This window comes from Sebastes fasciatus, chromosome 3 (genome assembly GCF_043250625.1).
Source record: "Sebastes fasciatus isolate fSebFas1 chromosome 3, fSebFas1.pri, whole genome shotgun sequence".
Lineage (NCBI taxonomy): Eukaryota > Metazoa > Chordata > Actinopteri > Perciformes > Sebastidae > Sebastes > Sebastes fasciatus.
Window position 1 is genome coordinate 40,961,147 of NC_133797.1, and position 19,748 is coordinate 40,980,894.

Genomic DNA, 19,748 nt, shown 5'->3' on the forward strand with positions numbered 1-19,748 from the left:
TTCGGAGCGTTATTTAGCCTCTTTGCCGAGCTAGTATGACATGGTTGGTACTAATGGATTCCTTAAGTTTTTATAGTTTCATATGATATCTGTAGCTTCACTCTAGACCTAAAACTGAACCTACTAGAGCCTCTGAAATACAGTAAAGTCAGTCGGGATTGCCCGACAGGGCGATGCTGCACTCTTCGGTCGACTCACAACAATGACCCGCTAGCTGTACATTATCCCGCTTATTACACGGCTACTTACTGAAGAAATCAATAATTTAACACAAAAACGATCCTCCAGAGTCCGACATCAGGACTGCGTCCATAGCAACGGTCTGTTATACATAGCAACGGTCTGTTATACATAGCAACGGTCTGTTATACGTAGCAACAGTCTGTTGTACACAGCAACGGTCTGTTATACACAGCAACGGTCTGTTATACGTAGCAACGGTCTGTTATACACAGCAACGGTCTGTTATACATAGCAACGGTCTGTTATACGTAGCAACGGTGTGTAATACATAGCAACGGTCTGTTATACACAGCAACGGTCTGTTATACACAGCAACAGTCTGTTATACGTAGCAACGGTGTGTAATACATAGCAACGGTCTGTTATACACAGCAACGGTCTGTTATACACAGCAACAGTCTGTTATACGTAGCAACGGTCTGTTATACATAGCAATTTTTGGTTTGGTTTGTCAGCAGGATTACAGTAAAACTACCAGACCGATTTTAATGAAACTTGGTGGAAGGGTGTAACATGGTCAAAGGAAAAGCCCATGAAGGTTTGGAGAGGATCCGAATAACTGTGCGGATACACCCATTATTTTTCACTTATGGAACGGCCTTGGTGGAGGTCAGCGCTCTCTGAGTGCCCCTCTAGTATTATATATAGTATATTAATAATCCGTATTACCTTGATTAGTGTTATTTGTCCGTTTCTTGTGCCGTTGTAACACTAAGTTTTCCTCCTGCGGATCACATTTCATCTCATCTTAATTAATTGTCAGTTTTTTGGCAACACGGGGGAATCTCTGTGTTCTGCCAATAACGAACTGATCCGGTGCCAGAGACGGCGAGACGGCAGAGACGGCAGAGACAGGTGATGCAGCAGAAGCAGTAAACATGCTCTCTATCACGGCTGGCAGAGGATAGATGAGCTGCTGCAGCCACTGGTCCTGCAAAGGCCGTTTGGGTGTGATCAACTAGTCGGCATGGATCACCTTAGAGAGTCTGAGGGGGGCGTTGAAAGAGATAGAAAGGGGAAGAGGCAGGCAGACACACGGGACCAGAGGGTAATAAAACCCATCCATCCCAACGGCAATCACCCCATCCATGGATCTACTGCATGACAGGGTAAGTGGGGTTTTAACCTGTCATGTCTAATAAAAATCATCTTCTGCCCCCCCCGCCCAGGCTTCGCTGACACACCTGGTCTGATCTGCAACTGGGTCAGCAGCTGTCTGCCTTCCCGTCTTTCTGCTTGTTTGTCCGTCAAAACATAAAAACAAGGCAATATAAAGTTTCTCTCTGTCACAAGCCACCGCCTCCGTTACAAGGTTCAGGACTCAAGGACCTCGTGACGGGGAAAAGGCCGGTAAGAGAGTCAGCTCAGGTAACGTTTGTTCTCCTCTCGAGTGAATAGTCTGCATGCTTTCATTGCAGCCAAACTCACTTTCATTTCGCTGATTACTTCCTCGTCTCTGTTTGAAGGTGAGTTAGTCAATCACATCAGCGGCTGGAGAGTTTGATTACAAGAGAGAAACCTGAAAGACTCTCTGTTGAGAGATGCTGCACAAGGAACTCATTTCCACTCTAAAGAATAAACAGTATATGGTAGCTACAAAAGGGACACGTTTTCTTTGGTGGCGTCCATATCATGGAAATCGTATACTGTACCATGGGCAGGGACGCAGCTCGGCACACATGCTGTGCTTAGGCACAAACATCACGATTTCCTTTTTTTTACGATTTTGAAATAGATGTTTTAATGCCAGAATCGATGTATTTGCTTCATTTGAGTCTATGCGGAGGTAGAAGGAAGTTACCGCTTTTATTGTGGTAGTCTGAGTAACGTGACGTCATATCCGTTCCGTATCCGTCAACCAAAACAAACCTCAGAGAGTCTAAATCGTTGGAGGGTCGTCGTGGATACGACCTGCGCCCTCACATGTTAAATCCAGCGTGGTAAACACTACACATCCAGTAAAGGATGGAAACACTTTGGGTTTCACACATTGACAGGAAAAGCAGAGCTAGACATCACGGCTAAAGCTGCATGCTAACTCTGTCACGGACAGGAAACGTTATGGTATGGTGGTAACGTGGCGGTGGAGCCGGCCGTCGCTCTCGTCTCCGTGGTCAAATGGGCCGACGCTACAACTGTAGAGCACCCAGATACTGACATTTGTGTTCTCTGCATTGAAACGGCCCCGATGGAGCTGACCATGGATGGATAAAGAGAACGGAGCTGACGGGAGAGCTAGAGACCACCTTGGAGAAGTTAGAGGAAGTAGACACGTGGGACTACGTCCGGTTTTTCAAAATAAGGTGTTAACAAAGGGAACTGTATATACAAAATACATCTATGGAAATCAGATTGATGGATTATATTCACCAGAAGTATAAAACATTACATGTCCTTTATGAATTAAAAAGAAAATCCCACTAATCTGTGAGGGAAAAGTTTTTATTCTTTGATTTTTGGGTTGATGGATAAGAAATGTTATAAATAACTCCTGACAATGATCCTGATATATTTGACTTCAGGACTTCTCTGACTACATACATGCTGAAAATCAAATATTCTTACTGGATTCATTTAGATGTTTTCCAAAGTAAAAGTCCCTAGAAGTGTATGATTCTTCCCCATGGTCTAGTGTTAGAGAAGTTAACAAAAATCGCAATAAATCGTAATATAGAATCGCAATACATATCGAATAGCATCGAATCAGGAGATAGGTGTACCGTCCCATCCCTAATATTTATCCCCTTTCCCAGCACGCTAGCACGACATTTGGTATCAACGGATTCATCACAATCTCAAGATTCCTATGATTCCACTTCATGTCCACTATCTTAAAGACTGAAACCTGCAACGGCCTTCAAAAGACAGTAATGTTAATGCCAGTCAGATGATCCACCATCATGTTCAGAGGGTTAATAGTCGGCTAAGTAAACCAAGAACGGAGGAGGAGAATAATTCTAATTTGAAATCATGGTGAACGATGAGACAGGCTAATTAAAATATAACCTATGGTTCTATTTTTCACTTTTAGATGGTTAAATTATATTAGAAATAGGCCTATCAGCAGGGTGCAGGTTACTTTTTGGCCTTTGCCACCAAGACAATTTAATCTAAAAGATTTATAAATCAGTTTACCTTGTTTGTTTTTTTCCCAATATGTGAAGTTTTTTATTATTTTTTGTCTCATAATCAAGGTCAATATGGTAGCTATATTATAAGCTTAAGTTAAGAGGCTATTTCAACCCTGTATGCACAAAAATAACACCTCAAACAAAGAGGTGGAGTTGCACACGCTAAAATCTTACCTAGTGCACCAAATTGGTCAGGTCCAGCACTGACCATGGGACGCATTAAGTCACGTCTTTTCAATAAAAAACTGCAGAAACGACATCATTTAAACAGAAAATCAGAAGTAAAAATGATGTGTCGGTGTACCAGTCTGCATATGGCTGAGACAGTTTGAAGACTTCTCTTGCTTAGCTGGCGAAAGTCTCTCCGTGATAATCCAGATTACAGCGTGTGTTGTTAAAGCAAACGCTCTCCTCTTCAGATGTCTCTCAGAGACGTACAATCAATGAAGACACAACGCTATTGATCTTCTTAGTTGTTTGAATCACGTTGGCACTAAAAGCTCTAACACTATTTGGACACGGCGTATCGATCTTGCAATGAATCTTATGGCTTCCAATTCATCCATAGTCTTCTGCGTTACCGTCGGAGGAGAGTTGAGCTCCGCTCTGCATCCTTGGATTGAAAATAGACCCAAAGAACACAAACTGAAAAGGAATCATTACAGCGTTGCTTTGTCCAACCTGTTCTTCCCTTTGTGTTTTTTTAACAACACAAAATGGGGGGAACTGATCTTTTGCTACAGCTGCAATGTTAATTGTGAGTTTTTGATAAATCTACAGTTAGCAGTGTTCATCAGCGCTGCACATCAGTGCTCAAAGTGGGCCGCTACTATACAGTGTTTCCCTCCTGATGAAATGATAACGCCCCCCTCGGTAGTTAAAACCCAGACGCACCGACCCGACGTTAAAGAACTAGCGGCGATGAAGGCCGACTGTTGCGTCGCCTCACGTCGCCTTTGTTTTGTCCGACAAGACGCAATGCAATTTAAATTTTTTCTGATTATCAGGAGCTCGTCTTGTCTGTGTTTCAGTCTTGTGCTGTTTTATTCTGTAATATTATGTTATGTTATATTACTCTGCGTGTGTGTGTGTTTTTGTCTTGTCCTGTTTATTCTCACGCTGTCTCATTGTAAGTGTGTTTGTGGATCCCAGGAAGAATAACAGCTGCAATGCTGCAGCTAGTGGAGATCTCATTAAACTAAACTAAACTAAACACTGTTCACATTCTTTCTGTGAAATAATAAGGCTGCTGAACTGTTGGTCATGACTTTTTTTTTTTTTTAATTTGTGAACAAATGATTATTTTAAAGTTTTCTGAATCTTCTCTTTTGATTTATAGAATGATGATTTCACAAGGAAAACATTTCCAGAAGAATTAAATGTTCAGAAGAAGGCTGTGATACGTGTAAATAATAAAACAATTATTCAACTTGTAATAATAATGGTCCAAAATGAGAACAAATCGCAGAGTTTTAAGTCAAAAACCTTCACTTAAATCCTTGGGGAAGGACCCCCAAACCCAAGGCCTGTGGAAAGGAGGCTGGGTCACGCCTCATCAACGCGTCATATCTTCGGGGGTACAACACATGCGCAGTAAAATCTGGTCTGCACTCGCCTTAATTGAGCCAATCGCAACGCACGACCGCAGCTTCAGTTACACTGCGCATGCGTTATACCCCATACCTCAAGACCGATGTCCACCCGTGACCCAGCCTCCTTTCCATAGACCCCAATATCTCCCAGTATCTTTTATTCACTGCAGATATTCAGAATGAGGCTAATAATGACTGCTGCTTCGGTCGATACACACACCAACATGTGAATAATTCTTTCCACGTCGAGCGCTGCTCCACATCATATCTTTATTGGTTTCAAATTGTGACCATTTGTCTTTGTTTAATGTAAATTATCGTAGTCTTTTGAGGACGCTTCCCTGAACATATTAAAAAGTCTGATGGATGAAACAACAGCTCTGCCTGTTTGTAGCTGCTCTGAAAACTCAAAGTGCTGAATGTCAGACGGCTTTTATAGCTGTCAAATGCTTCTATGATTTGACATTCAACCTAATATGAACCTTCCTTCCAAAGTCTTTTTTTCCATTAGGACTTTGTCTACATCCTGTCGTTGATAAGTACGGCTAGGATGAACTGGGACCTTGTTAGGACTGTTAGATCCCAGATATGATTACAGCAATTAGTGTTGAACAATAGTAATTATGTTTTATGGCTCGTCCCCCGTCTCTAGGTAACCTATAGGGAGATCTGTGTTTGGCAGGTAACAGATAAGCTGCACATGTGAGATATGGGCTGTGCAGGATAATGAATAATGTCTTTATGGGAGACAGGAAGAGGAGGGAAGGCAGATAGAGGGATGGATGTACTCTCTAATGTATAACCAGGTGGAGGGAAGGCAGATAGAGGGATGGACGTACTCTCTACAACCAGGTGGAGGGAAACACTCCTTCATGTTCTGGCACAAACAGATTAGCTGATACCACAATATCACAATCAGCTCCAGTTATGTTCCCATTTACCACCTTAAAATCTCCACTAATCAATATGTATTTTTTAATATTTACATTGAATCAAATGAATAACGAGAAAGGGGACACTTGAAGTAACTAACCCACGGAGAATTACCAACCAGTTCTGCAGCTCTACTGAGCATTTTAGCCACATTAGGCTGATTGTTTTGGGGTTTCTTTTGGCACGTTTTGGTTCAGTCTCTCCGCTCTCATTGTCCTCATTTCCAGCAGCAGCTGATTTCAACAAACAACTACTGTATGCTACCTGCTCCTGCATCCTTAAAGGGGATCCAGAAGTAAATTCATCAGTTAGAGTACGTCCAAAGTTTGAATGGACATGAAACTCCCAGTTAAGAGGAATACAAAAGATGCGGCTTTATCCTCCCGTCAGACAGCCCTTTCTAACGGGGAACTGAAAGTGAAAGTGAACTGAGTAACGTGACGTCATATCCGTTACGTATCCGTCGAAAGCAAAACAAACCTCAGCGAGCTGAAACGAGAAAGTAGAAAACGTTGGAGGGTCAGCGTGGATACGACCTGCACCCTCCCATGTTAAATCCAGCGTGGTAAACACTACACATCCAGTAAAGGATGGAAACACTTTGGGTTTCAAACATTGCAGGAAAAGCAGAGCTAGACAGAGCAGAGCTAAAGCTGCATGCTAACTCTGTCACGGACAGGAAACGTTATCGTATGGCGGTAACGTGGCGGTCGAGCCGGCCGTCTCCGTGGTCAAATGGGCCGACGCTACAACTGTAGGGCACCCAGATACTGACATTTATGTTCTTTGCATTGACTCATCTCTGCTCTCTCCAAAGCCAGAAGGCTCAGATGACAAAAACAGTAGAGATACGTTTCACTTTCAGTTCAGTTCTCAGTCGGAAAATATTCTAAATATATCGTACACTTAAACGGATATCAATTTAAGGTGGTTAAAATGTGTTTTTCTGCCGTCTCCATTCACAGTACTGTATCGCTTTGCTTCGGTGCCGGTCACCAACCGTCATCTACTGTAGGTAATACACCGACTATGGAAAAGTACCTCATACAACCCCAGTTCAAAAACACCCAAACTGTCCCTTTAAACAACTGGATCTTTGACAGAAGCTCAAAAGGTACAAACCCGTGTACGTAGAAACAAAGTGGAGGAGTCAACTACGACCCCCAAGGAGAACGTTGTTAGAAAACATACGATCAGGAAGTTTAAAATGACGATTCAGTTCACTTCTTGATTCTGTGTCAGTTTCCAGTTTTCAAAGAGTTTACAGGAAGTCACAGGAAAAGTGACGTCCTGTTGGATCCGATCTGAAGGCCACTTGTAGTTTTCAGACCACGTTAGGATTTATTTATATTAGTTTGTAAATCTATGTGGAAATGTGCGAGTATCTGACATTGGATTCTATCCTTTATTATGTGTATGTCCGCCTTGTAAAGCTCTTTGTAATTGATAAGCGTTATATAAATAACCTTCATTATTATAATTGTTATTATTATTATCAACCACACAAGGTATGTTTGTTAACAGATGAAACCTTGACTGCACAACATGAGACTAATATCCTACAATCTAGCGTTAAATATTACAATTACACAGAAAGTTGTGACTTGCTGTCAAAACTAAGAGCCAACCAGCTCTTTGATCAGGCGTTTCCCATCATGCACTGGGTCTTGCAGTCAGTGGAGAGCAACTGCGGTGCCTGGCTCTGAAAACTGCGGCCGGCTCGATCTCGTGAGGTTATCGCTGCCCACGTACGCATGACGTCAGAGCAGGTCGGACACAAATCTAATCGGCATGCATTGCAACAATGGTGCTGAGTTTTGCTGACAATTAGACCTACAACGACAAAGCGTCCCGTCTTATTCATGATTTTTCACCATAGAAACGGCCACCAATGGCGGCTGGATAAAGTAGTATTTAGAGACACTTGTCGTATCCAACTGACAGAAAAGAGACAAGTTTTAGTTTGAATATCGTAACCAATGGTTATGAGGTGAACCTGAGGCATCATCACATGATCAAGGAGCCTCCAACACCTTAAATAAACGCAGCTCCTCCCTTCATATTGTTATCTGAGCTGTAAAAAGTGAAGTGTACTCACTCCCACTGTTTCCTCCGGGCCTGCGGTGTGTTGTGCAGCTTGTGAGCCTGGTGGGCCAGGATGACATCACGGTGGTCCACCACTCCCCCCCTCCGGCGGATCAGCGGGACCTTGGGGTCGGTGCCGCCGGTAACCAGGGACAGGGAGCCCCGGCCGGGTCGGACCCCGGTGAAGGGCACTTCTCTGTACTGCTCCACCCGGACGTCGTAGACGGCGTGGTAGTAGGTGGGGTTGGGCCCCACGCTGCTCCCGCTGATCGGAGGCGGGTGGCAGCGGAGCGGCCGGTGGAGGCCCTGAGAGGAGGAGGAGCAGGAGGAGCTCTGGGGCCACGCCACCGAGCCGCCATGGTCCGGATAGAGGGGGGACAGCATGGAGCTGGAGGAGGAGGAGACGGAGACAGATGAGACAATGAAACTGCAAAATGCTGCTAGAATAGCAATTACTAAGAAATGGCTTATGGAGAACTGGTATGATGTAATTTATGAAATATTTATAATGGAAAGAATTACTTTCTCAATGAGGCTTCAAGAAACTAAATTTGAGAAAATTTGGAACGAGTGGAAAAAGTATATTTCCCCAAAACGCCCTTCTTTTGTTTAATTTTTATTTTTTCTAAATGTAATTTTTTGTATTATTATTTATTTGATCTTATTTCACATGAAAAGCACCCCCATGTTCTATCTGTGTTCTATCATTTCATTGTAAAAACTGGAAAAGTTGTATCTAATTAAGTATGTTTATGTAGATGTCGGAGTAAAACCAAATAAAGGAAAAACAAAATGAAAAAAAAAGAAACTGCATCTTCAATAACGCTTGGAGGGAGCGATTCTTCTCCAGGATTACGTTTGTTTTTGACGTCTCACACACGGGTTTGCGTCTTCCACCCAGGAAACCGGTGTCCGTGTGAAAGGATGGATGGAAGGAAAGGATGTGGAGGAGGAAGAGAGATGGACTGAGGTGAAGGGAAAAGGGAACAGGAGGAGGGATGAATGTAGAAAAGTAAATGACTTATGGTGAAAAAAAAGAGGTGAACAAGGGAAGGAATAATTGAAACACAGTTTCTTCAATCCAATGTTCACTCATCATAAAAAGGATTATAATACCATCCATAACTAAATGTGATATTCAGTAAGAGGACAAGCTGCTTCCAAAGATAAACACCAACAACTTTCAGAGTTGGCATTAGCACTAGAATGAGAAACAACATAACAGATTGTCCAATAAATAAGCCACGAAAAACCTCCCACTACAAAGCCTAAGCAGCTTCAGCAGCTTCAGCCGCTTCAGCCGCTTCAGCAGCTTCAGCCGCTTCAGCAGCTTCAGCAGCTCCAGCAGCTTCAGCAGCTCCAGCAGCTTCAGCAGCTTCACAACTCCAGCCGTGTTTGAATAAGAGATTATTTACTGAACATGCACTGTAAGAAAAGGCATTTCTGTTAAGATAACAGAGGTAAGGACATTATTCCTATACGATATCCAGAGCATTAATAAAGCAGCAAACAACAACTGTCTGTGTACCTTCAGCAACTGTATGCAACGCACCGGGCTTTCAACTAACTCCAATGTGAACCACCCGCGGCGTTATTAGACGGGCAGAGTAAGTGAAGTAGTATAAGGAGTGTGAGAGTCTGCTCAGGGCAGGAGGAGTGATCGATGGGTCAAACAAACACAAGACATTCAACCAGGAGACCGCTGTTCGTGTCCCGTCATCTCAGACGTCGTGAGTCTCTAGTCAGTGAAGTTAACGTCCTAACCCTACCTGAGAGGCGGTGTTGCCTAAACCTTCCTGAGAAAACAGAAGTATTTTGAAAGGACACTATATGCATGTAATGTGTGTATATTGACACCGTTAGGACAGACGAAAGGACGGACGGACAGAAGGACAGGCGGACGGAAGGACAGACGAACGGAAGGACAGATGGACAGAAGGACAGACGAACAGAAGGACAGACAAACGGAAGGACAGACGGACGGACAGACGGATGGAAAGACAGACAAACGGAAGGACAGACGGACGGACAGACGGATTGAAGGACAGACGGACTGAAGGACAGAAAAGACAGAAGGAAGGACGGACGGAAGGACAGACAGATGGACGGAAGGACAGACGGATGCAAGGACTGACGGACTTTAGGACAGACGAACGAACGGAAGGACGGACGGACGGGCGGACGGAAGGACAGATGGACAGATGGACGGAAGGACAGACAGAGAGATGGAAGGACAGACGGACGGACGGAAGGACGGACGGACGGGCAGACGAAAGGACAGACGGACGGACGGAAGGACAGACAGACGGACGGAAGGACGGATGGACGGGTGGACGGAAGGAAAGACGGACGGAAGGACGGACAGATGGATGGAAAGACAGACGGACAGACAGAAGGATGGAAAAACAGACGAACGGAAGGACAGACGGATGGAAGGACAGACGGACTGAAGGACAGACGAACGGAAGGACAGACGGATGGAAGGACAGACGGACTGAAGGACAGACGAACGGAAGGACAGACGGATGGAAGGACAGACGGACTGAAGGACAGACGAACGGAAGGACAGACGGATGGAAGGACGGATGGACTGAAGGACAGACGAACGGAAGGACAGACGGACGGAAGGACGGATGGACGGGTGGACGGAAGGAAAGACGGACAGACGGACAGACAGAAGGATGGAAAAACAGACGAACGGAAGGACAGACGGATGGAAGGACAGACGGACTGAAGGACAGACGAACGGAAGGACAGACGGATGGAAGGACAGACGGACTGAAGGACAGACGAACGGAAGGACAGACGGATGGAAGGACAGACGGACTGAAGGACAGACGAACGGAAGGACAGACGGATGGAAGGACAGACGGACTGAAGGACAGACGAACGGAAGGACAGACGGATGGAAGGACAGACGGACTGAAGGACAGACGAACGGAAGGACAGACGGATGGAAGGACGGATGGACTGATGGGCGGACGGGCGGACGGGCGAACGGATGGACGGACTTGCGGAGCGCTATATACCCCGACTACGTTGTCGTATAAAATGCAGCTCTTTATATGTTAAAAACAAACATAAACCAGAGAGAACAGTTTAAAACAAGTAAGCTAATGTCCCTCTCCTTCGGTAAAGAAGAGTCAAGATGGAGTGAGAGGAGGTGAAGAGAGTGTGAACATTAATAAAACAGACATTGAATAAAAGTACAAAGAACAACGAGAGGTGTGAGGAGACAGAAGACGGCTGGACGGGAAGATAAAGGTGAAACACTCTCAATTAAACGCCGGCAAAGAGTAACGACGCTAACCCGGCTTTTACTTTTTACTACGTACTTGCAAAAAAAAAAATAATGCTCCTTGTTTGTTTGTGTGTGTGTTCATGTGTTTCTGTGCATTTGTAAGTGTGTGTGTGTGTGTGTGTGTGTGTGTGTGTGTGTGTGTGTGTGTGTGTGTGTGTATTGTAAACAGCATTTTTCCTCACCAGTTATCTGCTGAGCGTGCATTACACATTATTTCTCCCTGACATGGTGTAAAGAGAAAACTAATTCACGGAGACAGGAGCACACACACAGATTTACGCTCACACACACTGCAGGTTCAACGATGAGACATACTGCTATGGTAAGGACTTTGTTGGGTGATTGAGTGTGTGTGTGTGTGTGTGTGTGTGTGTGTGTGTGTGTGTGTGTGTGCCGCAGGGCTTGAATAACACAGGTCTGGTTGTATTAGCAGCAGCAGCAGAGAGCACAAACTCAGGACCAGGCACATGACACAGGACTAGCAGGGACAACAGAGGAGGTGTGGGGGCATGGGGGGGTAGAGGGGAGACAGGGAGGTTGATGGACAGATAAAGAAGAGGGTGAGAGGGTGAAAGAGGAAGACAGTAATGGGGGACAGAAAAAAAAGAAGAGACATTGGGGTGTGATGGAGAGAGAGCTTTAATGAACGGTAGAGAGGCAGCAGAAGTCAGCAGGATGAGGCAGAAAGAGAGATTAACGGACGTGACAGATGAGGGGAGGAATGAGAGAGAGAGAAAAGAGAGCAGAGCCGTGCAGATGAAGCAAAATCCTCTCTCACTTTCAGTCATTATGTCTCTTTCTCACCCCCAGAGGACGGACAGCAGCAGAGACGAGGACGCTTCTGCTCCTCTGGCTTCACAGAGAACTACTACAACTCTACATGCTATAGATCTACAGTACAGAGAACTAATACAACTCTACATGCTATAGATCTATAGTACAGAGAACTACTACAACTCTACATGCTATAGATCTACAGTACAGAGAACTACTATAACTCTACATGCTATAGATCTATAGTACAGAGAACTACTATAACTCTACATGCTATAGATCTACAGTACAGAGAACTACTACAACTCTACATGCTATAGATCTATAGTACAGAGAACTACTATAACTCTACATGCCATAGATCTACAGTACAGAGAACTACTACAACTCTACATACCATAGATCTACAGTACAGAGAACTACTACAACTCTACATGCCATAGATCTACAGTACAGAGAACTACTACAACTCTACATACCATAGATCTACAGTACAGAGAACTACTACAACTCTACATGCCATAGATCTACAGTACAGAGAACTACTACAACTCTACATGCTATAGATCTACAGTACAGAGAACTTCTACAACTCTACAACTCTACATGCCATAGATCTACAGTACAGAGAACTACTACAACTCTACATGCCATAGATCTACATGGAACTACTACAACTCTACATGCCATAGATCTACAGTACAGAGAACTACTACAACTCTACATACCATAGATCTACAGTACAGAGAACTACTACAACTCTACATGCCATAGATCTACAGTACAGAGAACTACTACAACTCTACATGCCATAGATCTACAGTACAGAGAACTACTACAACTCTACATACTATAGATCTACAGTACAGAGAACTACTATAACTCTACATGCTATAGATCTACAGTACAGAGAACTAATACAACTCTACATGATATAGATCTACAGTACAGAGAACTAATACAACTCTACATGCCATAGATCTACAGTACAGAGAACTACTATAACTCTACATACCATAGATCTACAGTACAGAGAACTACTACAACTCTACATGCCATAGATCTACAGTACAGAGAACTAATACAACTCTACATGATATAGATCTACAGTACAGAGAACTAATACAACTCTACATGCCATAGATCTACAGTACAGAGAACTACTATAACTCTACATACCATAGATCTACAGTACAGAGAACTACTACAACTCTACATACTATAGATCTACAGTACAGAGAACTACTATAACTCTACATGCTATAGATCTACAGTACAGAGAACTAATACAACTCTACATGCCATAGATCTACAGTACAGAGAACTACTACAACTCTACATGCCATAGATCTACATGGAACTACTACAACTCTACATGCCATAGATCTACAGTACAGAGAACTACTATAACTCTACATACCATAGATCTACAGTACAGAGAACTACTACAACTCTACATGCCATAGATCTACAGTACAGAGAACTACTACAACTCTACATACTATAGATCTACAGTACAGAGAACTACTATAACTCTACATGCTATAGATCTACAGTACAGAGAACTAATACAACTCTACATGCCATAGATCTACAGTACAGAGAACTAATACAACTCTACATGCTATAGATCTATAGTACAGAGAACTACTACAACTCTACATGCCATAGATCTACAGTACAGAGAACTACTACAACTCTACATGCCATAGATCTACATGGAACTACTACAACTCTACATGCCATAGATCTACAGTACAGAGAACTACTACAACTCTACATACCATAGATCTACAGTACAGAGAACTACTACAACTCTACATGCCATAGATCTACAGTACAGAGAACTACTACAACTCTACATGCCATAGATCTACAGTACAGAGAACTACTACAACTCTACATGCTATAGATCTACAGTACAGAGAACTACTATAACTCTACATGCTATAGATCTACAGTACAGAGAACTAATACAACTCTACATGATATAGATCTACAGTACAGAGAACTAATACAACTCTACATGCCATAGATCTACAGTACAGAGAACTACTATAACTCTACATACCATAGATCTACAGTACAGAGAACTACTACAACTCTACATGCCATAGATCTACAGTACAGAGAACTAATACAACTCTACATGATATAGATCTACAGTACAGAGAACTAATACAACTCTACATGCCATAGATCTACAGTACAGAGAACTACTATAACTCTACATACCATAGATCTACAGTACAGAGAACTACTACAACTCTACATACTATAGATCTACAGTACAGAGAACTACTATAACTCTACATGCTATAGATCTACAGTACAGAGAACTAATACAACTCTACATGCCATAGATCTACAGTACAGAGAACTACTACAACTCTACATGCCATAGATCTACATGGAACTACTACAACTCTACATGCCATAGATCTACAGTACAGAGAACTACTATAACTCTACATACCATAGATCTACAGTACAGAGAACTACTACAACTCTACATACCATAGATCTACAGTACAGAGAACTACTACAACTCTACATGCCATAGATCTACAGTACAGAGAACTACTACAACTCTACATGCCATAGATCTACAGTACAGAGAACTACTACAACTCTACATACTATAGATCTACAGTACAGAGAACTACTATAACTCTACATGCTATAGATCTACAGTACAGAGAACAAATACAACTCTACATGATATAGATCTACAGTACAGAGAACTAATACAACTCTACATGCCATAGATCTACAGTACAGAGAACTACTATAACTCTACATACCATAGATCTACAGTACAGAGAACTACTACAACTCTACATGCCATAGATCTACAGTACAGAGAACTAATACAACTCTACATGATATAGATCTACAGTACAGAGAACTAATACAACTCTACATGCCATAGATCTACAGTACAGAGAACTACTATAACTCTACATACCATAGATCTACAGTACAGAGAACTACTACAACTCTACATACTATAGATCTACAGTACAGAGAACTACTATAACTCTACATGCTATAGATCTACAGTACAGAGAACTAATACAACTCTACATGCCATAGATCTACAGTACAGAGAACTACTACAACTCTACATGCCATAGATCTACATGGAACTACTACAACTCTACATGCCATAGATCTACAGTACAGAGAACTACTATAACTCTACATACCATAGATCTACAGTACAGAGAACTACTACAACTCTACATGCCATAGATCTACAGTACAGAGAACTACTACAACTCTACATACTATAGATCTACAGTACAGAGAACTACTATAACTCTACATGCTATAGATCTACAGTACAGAGAACTAATACAACTCTACATGCCATAGATCTACAGTACAGAGAACTAATACAACTCTACATGCTATAGATCTATAGTACAGAGAACTACTACAACTCTACATGCCATAGATCTACAGTACAGAGAACTACTACAACTCTACATGCCATAGATCTACATGGAACTACTACAACTCTACATGCCATAGATCTACAGTACAGAGAACTACTACAACTCTACATACCATAGATCTACAGTACAGAGAACTACTACAACTCTACATGCCATAGATCTACAGTACAGAGAACTACTACAACTCTACATGCCATAGATCTACAGTACAGAGAACTACTACAACTCTACATACTATAGATCTACAGTACAGAGAACTACTATAACTCTACATGCTATAGATCTACAGTACAGAGAACTAATACAACTCTACATGATATAGATCTACAGTACAGAGAACTAATACAACTCTACATGCCATAGATCTACAGTACAGAGAACTACTATAACTCTACATACCATAGATCTACAGTACAGAGAACTACTACAACTCTACATGCCATAGATCTACAGTACAGAGAACTAATACAACTCTACATGATATAGATCTACAGTACAGAGAACTAATACAACTCTACATGCCATAGATCTACAGTACAGAGAACTACTATAACTCTACATACCATAGATCTACAGTACAGAGAACTACTACAACTCTACATACTATAGATCTACAGTACAGAGAACTACTATAACTCTACATGCTATAGATCTACAGTACAGAGAACTAATACAACTCTACATGCCATAGATCTACAGTACAGAGAACTACTACAACTCTACATGCCATAGATCTACATGGAACTACTACAACTCTACATGCCATAGATCTACAGTACAGAGAACTACTACAACTCTACATACCATAGATCTACAGTACAGAGAACTACTACAACTCTACATGCCATAGATCTACAGTACAGAGAACTACTACAACTCTACATACTATAGATCTACAGTACAGAGAACTACTATAACTCTACATGCTATAGATCTACAGTACAGAGAACTAATACAACTCTACATGCCATAGATCTACAGTACAGAGAACTAATACAACTCTACATGCTATAGATCTATAGTACAGAGAACTACTACAACTCTACATGCCATAGATCTACAGTACAGAGAACTACTACAACTCTACATGCCATAGATCTACATGGAACTACTTTATTACAACTATGGCTGTCAATATTAAAGCAATAATAAGGCGTTAAGGCAAATTTGTTTTTTGTCAAATAATAAATATATACCTACATTTGCATAAAGCAGCATATTAGTCCACTCCCATGTTGATAAGAGTATTAAATACTTGACAAATCTCCTTTAAGGTTCATTTTGAACAGATATAAAATGTGATTAATCTGCATTGCATCTGCAGCTTCTGCTCTGATCTGGGTTTGATCATTATAAACTGAATAATTTGGGTGTATTTTAACTGTTATTCTTGACAGACGACACAGTGGGTGCTGAGAACATGAAATGTTATTTTATGACATTTTACAGACTAAACATCTGTCAAAAAGTATGTAATTATGAAAAATTAATCAATAATGAAGCTACTCATTAGTTTCACTCCTCCTAAAGATGCTGTTCCTCTATCGTCATGGTTAAATGCTACCGCCAATAAAACCCCAGAAGACTGTACAACATTTAAATGATTTCTCACAGCACAAAGCCAATCTTCATTTTCCACCGTTATCACACGCACTTAACTGAAACTCATTCTTCCTGCTGAGTCCTGCTACGTCACTGACGTCACGACCTTTAGTTCAAGACACCAATAAACACAGCAGCCAGCTCGCTGAGCTGAACGTGACTCACCCTCAATCTGTAATTTATTCAAAGTATTTTGTTCTGGGGTGTTTCCGGTATTTTGTCCTCTCCGTCTCTCTCTGTTTCAGAGACGGAGAAGTGAAAAGGGGATTGTTGGTTTGGTGCATTTAAGAAGGCCAGAGACAAAAAAAAACACAGCGAGCAATGCCTCAAAGTCACAGAGGCAGGCTTTTGATTGGATGGTCACTGAACTGAATCCCCGGGCAGCGCCGGGAAAATCTGTCCAGGCGAAAGTGGATGAGTAAAACCTTTTTTCCTTTACCCTTGAAGCGCTTCTGAGCAGCTACTTGGGCCATAATTTCTCTAAATCTACTGTGAAAAACAGCTTTTCATCAATACGGTATAAGAACTGGTAATTCAGCAAGCAGGAGAGCTGACTGGAGGAGTTATTCTGCATGTGTCAGGTCAAAAGAGGATGTTTTACTTGACAGCTGCGTCTACGTGCATGACAGCATCTTTACGGCATAATAGTCCACACAATGTTTGTCCTAAAAAGCAGAAACCAGCCCGTTAATGCTGATTCTAACAATGCTTTCACAGCTACTAAGATAACAAATACACACACAACAGACGGAGTGGGATGCATGAAACCATCAAACATCTTCTTTTACATTCAGAGACACAAAGTCAAAGTTGTTTCCTATAGCGTCGATTTTAAGGTCTGCGGTCTTTTCTGGGGTTTTCAAATTGAAAGCAAAAAGCAGTGACGTAGGTTAACATCCATCCGTCCATCCATCTTCAACCTCTTATCCGGGGTCGGGTCACGGGGGCAACAGCTCCAGCAGGGACCCCAAACTTCCCTTTCCCGGGCCACATTAACCAGCTCTGACTGGGGGATCCCGAGGCGTTCCCAGGCCAGTGTGGAGATATAATCTCTCCACCTAGTCCTGGGTCTTCCCCGTGGTCTCCTCCCAGCTGGTCGTGAGGAGCTGCAGCATTTACTTCTGCACAAACGTCCACTGTACATTCACTAGATATTCTCAGAGCTAAACTAACTCTTCTGCAGTGTGGAGTGAGCGCGCGTTCACGTCTAGAGGTTGAGCGAGACAGCGAGTGTCAATGAAGGTAAGCAGAGGAGCAGAGGCTCCGGCCACATGCGAGCGCGCATGTGGCCAGACCTGGTACATTTATACGCTTAAAAAGTTACAAACAGTCCCTTTAAATCAGTCTTTTTCTTGTCTTGACGTTCCGATAAAATCAAAGTTTAATATTATCGTAAGTTCAACGACGCGAACATCGTGAACAACCAATCAGAGCGCTCTCTCCAGCACCAAACAGGAAGCAGCAAACGGGGTAGAAGGTAAACATGTGGAGGAGGAACTGGTGGAGTTGTGGAGTGAACCAGAGCGCCTCTTTGACGTGTCCTTCTCCATTTCTACCACCACAGAGTGGAGAAGGAAACAAGCTGCAGTGAGTATGCTATATGCTTACTCACCTGGGCTTTGGAGAGCTGCAGCAGTACTTGATATCTACCGTGAGTATCCTGCTACTGTCCTACCACACCAATCTCTCCTCACATGATCACATATAGACGACTGTTCCTTTTGAGAAAATACAAGAAACGTATTTATACTAAGTACGACTGTGGCTCTGAGCTGCAGATTCAGACCTAATTAACTCTGCTTCACACCTGGTAAAGAGCTCGACACACACCTTCCTCCACCACTAAACAGGATTTACTTTATAACTAATTACATATTAACATATCAGCTGCTCCTGTCTAACCCACATTATCACATATAAATGCTTGTTCCTTGTAGAAAAGAGTAAAATAAAGTGAAGAATATAGACTGCAGTCAGAGCTGAAGTTCCCTTCATGCTGGAGCTGCAGTTCTCTTATTAATTCAGCTTCACACCTGCTAACAAGCCTGTGCTGTCCAGTCCAGCTGAGAGGTTGACAGTTGCCTTCACGCCTCAAAAAGAGAAGGTTTATTTTCCCTCTTGACACTTTTTACACTAATGCACACACAAGCCGTGCACCGTTACACCGTTACACCGTTACACACTTCACAACAGTATAAACTATTGACTCCCCATAATGCAAACCTTCTCTTAAAGTGACAGACTCACTCTGTAGCAGGTAACTCTAATCCAGCAGCATCCTCTTACCTGTAGCCATGGGCGCCTCGTTACAGGTAGAAGTGGAGGTGAAAGGTTAATGACAGACAGGGGGAGGTACGGCAGAGAATGTTGTTTTTAACTGACACCTGAAAGTTGTTTTGAGCTGCTCTTTAACTATAAAGCTCAGTGTATACTGCGTGGCATCGGATCCTCTGGTGCGGGGGTTCTCATACTTTTTAGGGCCAGGGACCCCTTAAAGGGGAGACATTTTTCCAACGACCCCCTCATAATTGTAACACCAATTAAGCATAATGCTTACTACCATTTTAAACCTAAATACTTTAGACATGTTTGATAGTAATAAACAGAAACCCATTTCCATGTGAAT

At 42.5% G+C, this 19,748-nt stretch overlaps 1 protein-coding gene across 18 annotated transcripts in view; it reads right to left on the bottom strand.

Moving 5' to 3' along the window:
- cacna1ab (calcium channel, voltage-dependent, P/Q type, alpha 1A subunit, b) overlaps nt 1–19,748 on the bottom strand; it is a 257,077-nt gene that overhangs the window by 217,754 nt on the left and 19,575 nt on the right. For all 18 annotated transcript variants that reach the window (XM_074631184.1, XM_074631174.1, XM_074631170.1 and 15 more), the window contains exon 2: nt 7,998–8,372. In XM_074631184.1, coding sequence (XP_074487285.1) covers nt 7,998–8,368 — 371 coding nt within the window. In that variant the 5' untranslated portion in view covers nt 8,369–8,372. The remainder of the gene's footprint in view (nt 1–7,997; nt 8,373–19,748) is intronic.